This window comes from Rhodamnia argentea, chromosome 7, assembly GCF_020921035.1.
Source record: "Rhodamnia argentea isolate NSW1041297 chromosome 7, ASM2092103v1, whole genome shotgun sequence".
NCBI classification, from domain to species: domain Eukaryota; kingdom Viridiplantae; phylum Streptophyta; class Magnoliopsida; order Myrtales; family Myrtaceae; genus Rhodamnia; species Rhodamnia argentea.
This window is the reverse complement of record NC_063156.1, coordinates 28065674-28075108: the sequence shown is the minus strand read 5'-3', so window position 1 is coordinate 28075108 and position 9435 is coordinate 28065674. Positions and strand designations below refer to the sequence as shown.

The 9435-nt window shown below is 40.4% G+C and overlaps 1 protein-coding gene across 2 annotated transcripts; it reads right to left on the bottom strand.

The window, feature by feature from the left end:
* Nucleotides 1-377: 377 nt before the first annotated feature.
* LOC115749684 lies at nt 378-5091 on the bottom strand. 2 transcript variants are annotated; one of them, XM_030686612.2, is made up of 8 exons: nt 4763-5088; nt 3839-4339; nt 2802-2973; nt 1918-2209; nt 1466-1538; nt 1303-1393; nt 1127-1206; nt 378-889 (listed from the first exon to the last, which is right to left on the bottom strand). In XM_030686612.2, exons 1-8 carry the CDS (start codon nt 4850-4852, stop codon nt 638-640), a joined length of 1551 nt encoding a protein of 516 aa, XP_030542472.1. In that variant the 5' UTR covers nt 4853-5088; the 3' UTR covers nt 378-637. The 2 variants fall into 2 exon arrangements, with proteins under 2 accessions (XP_030542472.1, XP_048138172.1); XM_048282215.1 differs by having other exon boundaries at nt 699-864; nt 4763-5091.
* Between the last annotated feature and the right edge of the window lie 4344 nt (nt 5092-9435).

The following is a 9435-nucleotide window of genomic DNA, read 5'->3' as shown; positions in this document are numbered from 1 at the left end:
CAAATTTACAATTCATTGGATTTTTAAGAGGCAAACTTGAAATCGGTGGGCTGTCATCCGGAGGGTATTCCGGAGTAGCCTTACAGATTTTTTTTTTCCCTTAATACAAACAGGATTAATATGATTAGCTTTTAAGTCTGTCACAGTAGTTTTGGCCAAGAAAAGAAGTCGCCCATAGTAGTTTATTTTGTGATACAGGAGATTCAAGGATAACTATAGCCAAAACGATATATTTGATGCAACAATAAACTTCGGTCGACACAACTTCTTAGAACTTTCACGAAGCATCACCTCCTTGGACGATGAGGTTGTTTTACCGCGTTCATCTGGTCACGCAGCATTTTGCTAATTAACTACTAATAATCCAAACATACAGGTTGATAAAAAGCAAAGATGACATATTTTTATGCTTCGAACATATGCCATTGGCATCGAATGTATCCACAGCTAACAAAGACTGGAACTAGCCAAAACGAAGAAGAGGAGGAAAATGCAACGTAACAGCAACAAAACCGGGCACCGAATGTATCGACAGCTAACAGAAGACTGGAATTGGCCAAGAAGAAGAAGAAGAAGATGGTTTATATACAGTTGATGCAGCTTGTTTCAGCATCGTGCACTTTTATACTGTGTCAAGTCAGTGACCACGGGAAGTTTCTGAGTTCCCTGGTTCAGTTTCTTGATGCTGTGGCTGCATATGGTTCTGCTCCACGGCCACTGGCGTTTGATCAAGCTGCGAGTTCTCCAGGGTGTTATGTCTTTGTGCTGATCGGGCCAGCCACCAGACCCTCCATTTTGAAAACTCAACTAGAACAGAAGTCCCACACATTGTTATCCCAAATCCGGCGAAGGTAGCCAGGAGAACTGATAGAACAGGTTGCATGTGAAGCTGTAAATAAAAGAAAATTTTAATTTCCCAAAATACTATGTAAGTAACAAGCTCTCTGCAATCAAAGCATGGCTTGGAACTTAAAGCCAATGGTGATTCATCTTCACAGAAAGATGGGTGTCATCTAACTACAAGGCCGATCAAGGTTCGTAATTTTCTTGAGAAAACTACATCAGATCTACTCTCTAAGCAGCATTGTCAAACTTCCAAAATAACATCTATGACTTAAGTTCTCACCAGGGAATAAAATAGATGTGCTGATAGAACCACCAGTCCAAACTGAATGGTTGCATAAATCCAGACAAATCTTCTTTGCACTGAAACAAATGTCAAATCCATCAGTGTTAGGATGCAATCACTAAATCTTGGAAAGGAGACGACATTGCCATTGTGAACAGTAAAAATAGACTTACCCATGGTGGAGGATGTCATGGCTGCAAGAAGACCCAAAATACAGGAAAACGGGAGAGAAATGGCAATTGCGCCAGAACCCATTTTGCCTACCTGTGAAGACAATAATTATGCAATCTTGACCTTGAGGCTTAGACAAACCACATGAGAACGTTACACACTTACCAGAAGCTGCTCAAGAAAGCAAAAATAAGCAAGCATGCTAACAATGACAAGAACCGGGACATCCTGCCACAACCTGTCATGAGTTTGCAGCCATTCCATTATTCGGTCATGAAAATAGAAATAGAATAGAAGCTTGCTATTTTCGTACTGTTCATTATTGACCATATTGTGCATGAATGAAGATGGGAACCTGTTATAAAACTCAAGTGCATGCATCAGTCAAATAGGCACTAATCAACTTGAAATTTGGTATGGCTTTTATGGCAGTACATTGCCCAAAAAGATCTTCAATAATTCACATTCCTTCTACTTGTTTTACAGGACAATAACTAAGAGGACATGCACTTGTAAATGTGTTTGTTCATGTCGCATATTACAACAGAAGATAGTGATTTGATGAAGGTAATTAGTACTATTTACAGAAGCAGTACTTAAATGGACGTACTAATTACCTGTACCGAACAACCTCAGGAGTTCCAACTCCTTGAAAGTTACGGGCTTGAAGATTTTGAATTCGCAAAAGAGTGACAGGTAGGTTCTGGACTTCTTGCTTGCACACATCGCATATTTTATTACCTTTGATGCTAAACCATTTTATGGCACATTCTTGATGAGCTAGTGCCAATTCACCTTTGCAACTACATTCCATCTTAAGTGTGTCAGAGCCTTCTCCAAGTTCGATAAAGCAGATTCGACAGACTGCTTCTTCTTCAGGAATATCTTCCCCATCATCACGGTTTTCATCTGCACCATAGGACTAAGATGAATTGTAGGTCAAATATCATATATCACAAGAATGAACAATATTTATGGGTGAAATTGACCTAACATAACAGACCAAAACACATTTTCTAAACTGACTGTTTAAGGGTAGGCTAAGCTACGACTAAAAGTTCTAGGTGCAAAGAGACATGCTGGAAACCCCACAACTTAGCCGGAGTCATCGTATAAGGAACTTTTCGCACAAGTGAAGGTTCAACAATTAAAAGTACAGTTCAAATGAATTAGAGATCTCAAGGGTACCTGAAATCAACATGAGACAACGTACAAGAAGTCTGCCTGGGTTCAGTAATCAATTTTTGGGACAGACGGAAAATCTGTATTAGGACACACACTTCGCTACTTTAGGAACACAACCCAGGTTAAATCTGCATTCAGATGAAAAGTCTAACTTTTACCACTGGTCTCATCATATGAAGAATGAAAACCTGGGTCTCTCAATGCAAGTCAGCAAGGAACTTCAAATCCCAGGTTTCAAATTATACTATTGTGACCACATGCGGCATGAGAGTTGGTGCAGACAACTGCAGATAGTTCATTCGAATGATGTATTTACCAGTCTCACTTGCAGGAGCTGCATCTGATACACTGGCATCTGTAGCGACCCGGGGAGTTGTGGGAACTATGCGAAACATGTTGCCTAAAGAATCCATAGGCCTTATGCTCCCGTCTTTGTTAATCACAGGGACTGAATGTGACCGGTGAATAGATGGTTTGACCTCAGCTTTCTGAGAAGAAAGACACCAGAACAGGAAAAACCAGAGATAAGCAAATACATTAAGGATATCAAATAGCATTATACTACATTCGAATAATACTGTGCTATCAATCTACAAGTACAACAAGCAGAGAGATATATTGATTAAAAGGAGGAGTCGACTACTAACTTTGTAACTAATGATCTACCTGTATAAACTATAAACTGCAAGAAAACAGTATGCCATAATGGTCAGAGAATTTCACTCTATGTGGGTCATCTTCCACTCAATGTGCCGGTATCTCAGCTCTGTGCAGAACAATGCTGTGAACTGGTGAACAGGAACAAACCAACCTCACAGTGGCCAAACTAGAGACCACGAGATAAAAAGCTTAAGCTGATTCTAATTCAGAGAAAAGCAGCTCAGTTATTCCATGCTTGTTTCACATCTTTAAAAGTCTTTGTGGCGATGATTACACTCATGGAGAAACTACGGATTCTGGTGCCAACAAAAGCTAAAAACAAGGAACCATGGCCTGAATCCCAGGCATCTGCAATGATTACCAGCACAAATTTGTAGGAGTTAGCATGACGTGATGTCTTTGAGAGAGAGAATCTAGAATGGCGTCACTAAGAAAATTGCAGTGATTTTTGGTGTACTAGACATGATAAACAATAAATGGACTGGAAAGAGCACATCAGATCAATTTAGTCAATTTGAGAGGAAAGGACTTCATGGTTGTTGTCACAACTCGATTAGTGATAGAACAGTGAGATTTGACAGGATAAAACGTGAAATTGCATTGGTGTCTGGTACATGCCACCTAAAAAATGGTCAGCTTAGGTGATCGATAAGTTCTCCAGTGCACAAACAAACAGAGAAAGGTTATCCTCACCACAGAACTTAGCTGTTCAGTTGTGTTCCGTCCATGCATGGACTCTGGATTGGAATGAGCAATTGGAGTGACAGGTAAGGATGATGCTGTTTTCATTCGGGGAGTGAAGAGCCTCGTAAAAGAGAACGTCCTTGGAATGAGAGGTCTCTCCCTTCTTCCTGCTGGAGAAGCAGCACCCAATGCTACCATTGCCGCCTTCTCGATGTCGAAAGTATTATTTCGAAACTTAAAACTCAGTTTGGGAAGGAGGGTTTTCATAGTTGTCCTGCGGTTTGATGGGGAAGGGGAGGAAGTTCCATCCACTTTGGCAAAACTGGGACTGGGCATGGGCGAAAAGTTGACCCTTCTGGGAGTAAGGTTAGGCGTTGGTGGAATATCTATTATCGCAGTATCCTCTCTACCAATCTCGGAGGTTCTTGCGGGTATCTCTAGGACGAGGCTCTGCCGTTCTTGATGATCAGCATCTGGGATTTCTTCAATTATTTCTGGAGCACTTCTGACCTACAAAACAAGCGAAGATAAGTTCTTTCCCACATCAGGAAGTGGGGTTTGAGTCGAAGAATCATACTGCTCGTCCTCTGTTCAAGTGATCCATTTGCGTGTTTTTCCATGGATGTTTTCTCCCCCAAAGAGAGGACGCACTCCCACTAAAGCATGAATGCAGCCCTGACGCTAGCCGTACAATACAGAGCATGCGACAACCCAGAGACAAATCAGACCCAAACCAGGGGTGAGATCAATCGCTCTGAGAACAAGAGTCACACGATTCCAACCCGAAAGCAGCGCGGCAATTAAGAATCACCCGAGAGAAAGCCCGCAATAACCCAAAAAGCCAAAAAGCTCAAGTCGCTCAAAACGAATTGAAGCAGAGAGACAACATGGAGAAAATTAAAAAGAAAAAGAAGCAAGACAAAAAGCGAGTACCTCCGGAGCTGGACAGTGGACTCCCACCCTGGGAGCGTCGACATTATCTCTCGCGGCCCGCTCGTCTTCGTCTTCGTCTCCGTTTCCCATGCCAAACGAGAGCAAACCAGCCGAGGATCACGAAACAACAAAGGCACGAGAGCTCGTATGCGCGCCGTACGCGACCGCGAGGGCCGCAGGCAGATCGTCGCGCAAAAGTTGGGGGCGGAACCAGTTGCTGCTGCAGTGGGGTCTGAGAGGGTCGCCAGCAGGAAAAAGGGGAAAGAGGAAGGAGGAGGAAGGCGAAGGAGAAGGTGGACAAGGACAAGTGCGGGTGAAGTCAGGTGGAAGGGAAAAAAATGCATAAACAGAAATCGTTGTCGTCTTCTTCGGCTTTTCGCCTCCTGTTTTATCGTTTGCGAGTCACCATGCGAGCCAAGTCACGACAACCAGACCAGACACTCTACTCTACAATCTACATTACATCCCACGAATAAAATAAGACTATACGAAAATTTTATATATATATATATATATATATATATCGGAGCACCGTAGAACTTTCTTTTGTCGGTCCAAACTCATCATCTTATGCGAAATTGCTATCTCGTAAAGGCAAAATGGACTAATTGCGGTACGAGTCCTCGAACCCGATTGTTCGTGCACTTGAGTCCTCAATCTTTCATTTCGATTGTTAAAGTCTTGAAAGTTGCAATTCATTTTGATGAACAAGAATTGCAGTGAGCGAGTTCCCGTCGGCGTCGGGTTCTCAATCTTTCATTTGGATGATGCAATCATTAAAGTCTTGAGTGTTGCGCGATGATCATCTCGGCTGTTAAAGTCTAGAAACTCTGTCGGTCTTTTCAATTACTATTGTGGACGAAGATCTTGGCTTTTTATTTTATTGAAATTTTCCATTTCCGTTCATTTGTTAGAATCATAAGGGGCAAAGATGGGGTAGAGAGGCAACACTACCACTCCCTCCGCAGACCAGGGCTAGCGATCCGCACCAGGCCACTAACGAGAGCAAGTAAGGGATGAGACAATCGTCGCCACCACCAAGCGAGGGTCGACCGACCCTCGTGCAGCCACCGCGAAAATTTGAAAGTATATCATTGTATCCGTTAGGATACATATGTGAATTGTGTTAGAGAAGTCTCACATTAGAAAATTGATGTAGTGTGAAGTAGTTAATATGCCCAAATAATCCGAGTGAATATGTTAACAGCCTCAAATTTGGGCTTTCTCTTGGCGATCTTCAAAATGCTGCGCGCACTCTTCATTTTTACTCTTTGACCCTCTTTTATCTAATTTACTGTATACCACATCATGCATTAAAAGAACATTATCCGTCGATAAAGTGTATCATAATTGCGCAATTGGAGAACCATGAACCACGCTCCTCTGTTATTTCTCAAGTCTAATAATTTCCAAAGCACAATAATTGCAAGAAACTGCAGTCTTAAAAGTAGAACGAGTGCTTCCCATCTTCCTCGGCCACTGTCGAGCTTTGGATGAGCATCGAGCGAAGATCATTGATGGAATTTGGAATGTAGAACATGGGGTGAAATAACGAATCAAGAGTGCATTTGTTTAGATGAAAGCTCTATGATAAAATAAAATGATTTCCTAGAAACAAGATTCGCTTTCCTTTATTTGATATATGTGACTAAAAAAATTTGATGGTGTTTGGATCTCATTTAGAAAATAATTTCAATCTCATGACTTTATCTTAGGCGAAAAACATTCAAATTTTTATCTATTTCTATTTTTAGATTATATTATATTTTTTTTTTTTTTTTATTTTTCTTCTTCCTCCTCCAATCTGCGAGCCTCGGCGATAGTCGGTGACCGATCACATGAGGTCGACCCTCGCTAGGATCTAGCGAGCTCGAGCCTCACCGGCCTTGGGCTCACCATGTGGCCGGCGAGCTCGAGCCTCATCGGGATTTGGCGAGGCTCGACCTCGTTGTGGCCGGGCGAGGCCCAATGATCGGCAGAGGAAGAAGAAAAATAAAAAAGAAAGAGAAAAATTAAAACATTAAATATTAAAAAAATTACATATGAGTAAGTAATTTCGGAAAGTGTTTTTACCTTTTTAGGTTTATGAATTCATTTTTTCAATTTTGTGAATGCGGTGAACCAACCAGGGTGAAAATCCAAAAAATCAATTCCGAGAAAGCACTTTCACTCAAACAAACGCACTCTAAGGTTTAATGAAAAATCTTAAAAGGAAAATAAGTCAAATTGAAGCCCGCTTTCTTGGATTATGGGTTGATCTTCAAAAGAGCATGGAATACATAATTTTTCTCTGCCATCGCTTTACCAACCATTAGCATATGAAAAAATAAAATCATCTAAAGCACAACTCTCTTTGTTTCACGAAAAATAAAATAATTTAAAAAATATTTTTTTTAAAAAAATTGATCGTTTGTATCCCTTACAAAAATGAATGACCTTTCACGAAAGTATTTAAACATAAATTATTATCGAGAATGAAAATATTTTTCATCGGCTAATTATTTCAAGTGATACGAACGATCGTTTTTAGGAAAATATTTTTCAAATTATCCATTCTCCGTGAAACAAATGAAGCCCACATTGAACTTATTTATTTTTCCCGTGTTTAAGGTAATTTTTGTAGCATACTAATTGCGGTATTTCTACCGCCAAGCCTTTCTTTCATGGAAACATCACCTTGAGAGTTGTCAATTGCCGGAGTCAGACAAGTTCCAGGTACCGGTTTCCCCATGCATTTTGTGAGCCCTCAATCTTCCATTTCGATCATTAAAGTCTTCAAAGTTGCGTCGAATTGCTTGCACCCGTCAGCTTCGTCGGTCACTAATGCGGATGAAGATCCTTGACTTTTTCTTTTAATGGTATTTCCTTTTCCGTTTCATTCGTTGGAATCGTAAGGGGCGGGATGGTGCTAGGGAGGCGACGCTGCCACCTCCTCCGCCGGCCAGGGCCAACGATCCACACCCGAATGCTAACGAGAGCAAGTAAGGGATGAGGCAACCGCCACCGCCGCCGCTGCCACCAAGTGAGGGTCGGACGGTGCAACCGCTATGGGAACTCGCGAAAACGCACCATCGCAACAATCAACATATGATGATCATTGACGGAACTAGGAATTTAGGATGTTAAAACAGGGGGTGGAATAAAGAACTATGCGTGCATTTATTTGGAGGAAAACTCCGTGAAAAAGGAAAATGATTTCCCAGGAGCAGGCTTTTTTTTTTTTTTTGGTATATATGATCGAAAAAGTATTATGTTGTTTGGATCTCATTTGAAAAATGATTTCAATCTCATGATTTTATTTGAGGCAAAAAAATTGAAATTATTAAATAATTATTACTATTTTACATTTTATTATATAATATTTTTCTTTGTTTTTTTTCTTTTTCTTCTTTTTCCACCGATCTCCAGGGCTCGACAACAGTCGGCAACCGGCCACACAAGGTCAAGCCTTGCCGAAATCTGCCGAGCTCGAGCCTTGCCGAGATTTGGCAAGCTCAAGCCTCGTTGGCCTCGGGCTCGCCATGCGGCCGGAGAGGTCGAGCCTCATTGGGATCCGGCGAGGCTCGACTCGTTGTGGCCGGTCACCGGCCGTCGCCGAGGCTTGGTGATTGGCGAAGGAAGAAGAAAAAGAAAATTAAACATTAAATATTAAAGAAATTAAAAATAAGTAATTTCGGAAAGTGTTTTCACCTTTTTAGGTTTATAAATTCACTTCTCTAATTTTGTGCATGAATTTACCGTTGGTTGAAAACTCTTTTTCGTTAATTAAGTCATTTTCGATAAATCAAATGGGTGAAAATTCGAAAAATCAATTTTGAAAAAATACTTTTATTCAAACAAAGGCATCCTAAAGTCCAAAAAAATAGTCTTAAAAGGAAAATAAGTCAAATCGGAGACCCTTTTTTTTTGGATTATGGGCCGATCTTGAAAGAGCGCAAACTACATAATTTTTTGTCTGCCATCGCTTTACCAACCATTAGCATCTGAAAACTAAAATTATCCAACGTACGACTCTTTTTATTTAAAATAATAATAATTTAAAAAATATTTTCCCAAAAGTGATCATGTGTATCGCTTACAAAAATAAATGACCTTCACGAAAATATTCAAACATGAATTATTATTGAGAATGAAAATATTTTTTAGTGACTAATTATTTCAAGCGATATGAACGATCGCTTTTAGAAAAATATTTTTCAAATTATTCATTCTTCGTGAAACAAACGAAGCCTACATTAAAATTATTTTTTTTCCCGTGTTTAAGTTAATTGGTGTAGCATACTAATTGCAATATTTCTGCCACGAAGCCTTTCTCTAATGGAAACATCGCCTTGCGTTGAAGAAACAAAATTTGTTTTAGGCTCATGAAAGCAATTTTTTTGTTTAAATCGCAGGTTGCTTGAAACGAGAATACGAAACCATTTTGTTTTTGTTTGACATAAAACATGTAAAAAGCATTTAAACTCCATAAAAGATGCAAAGAAGAGAGATTATTGGGGTAGGAGTTTAACTAATATAAAATCAAGTCGCGCGTTCACTATGAGAATTGTCAATTGCCGGAGTCACACGAGTTCCAAGCGCCGGTTACCCCATGCATTTTGCGTGCATCGAACTAGAAGGCCGGGAACTGATGAGGGTGGACGTACATACACGAAATTATGGGACACTCCCTA

Bases quoted from the DNA above. Each gene is read 5' to 3' on its own strand.
- LOC115749684 (XM_030686612.2), bottom strand. From the start codon at position 4,852: ATGGGAAACGGAGACGAAGACGAAGACGAGCGGGCCGCGAGAGATAAT. The intron at 4,340-4,762 runs GTACTCGCTTTT...CTTGTTTTGTAG, and splicing joins TCCACTGTCCAGCTCCGGAG to GTCAGAAGTGCTCCAGAAAT. The intron at 2,974-3,838 runs GTGAGGATAACC...CTTTCTTCTCAG, and splicing joins CTGAACAGCTAAGTTCTGTG to AAAGCTGAGGTCAAACCATC.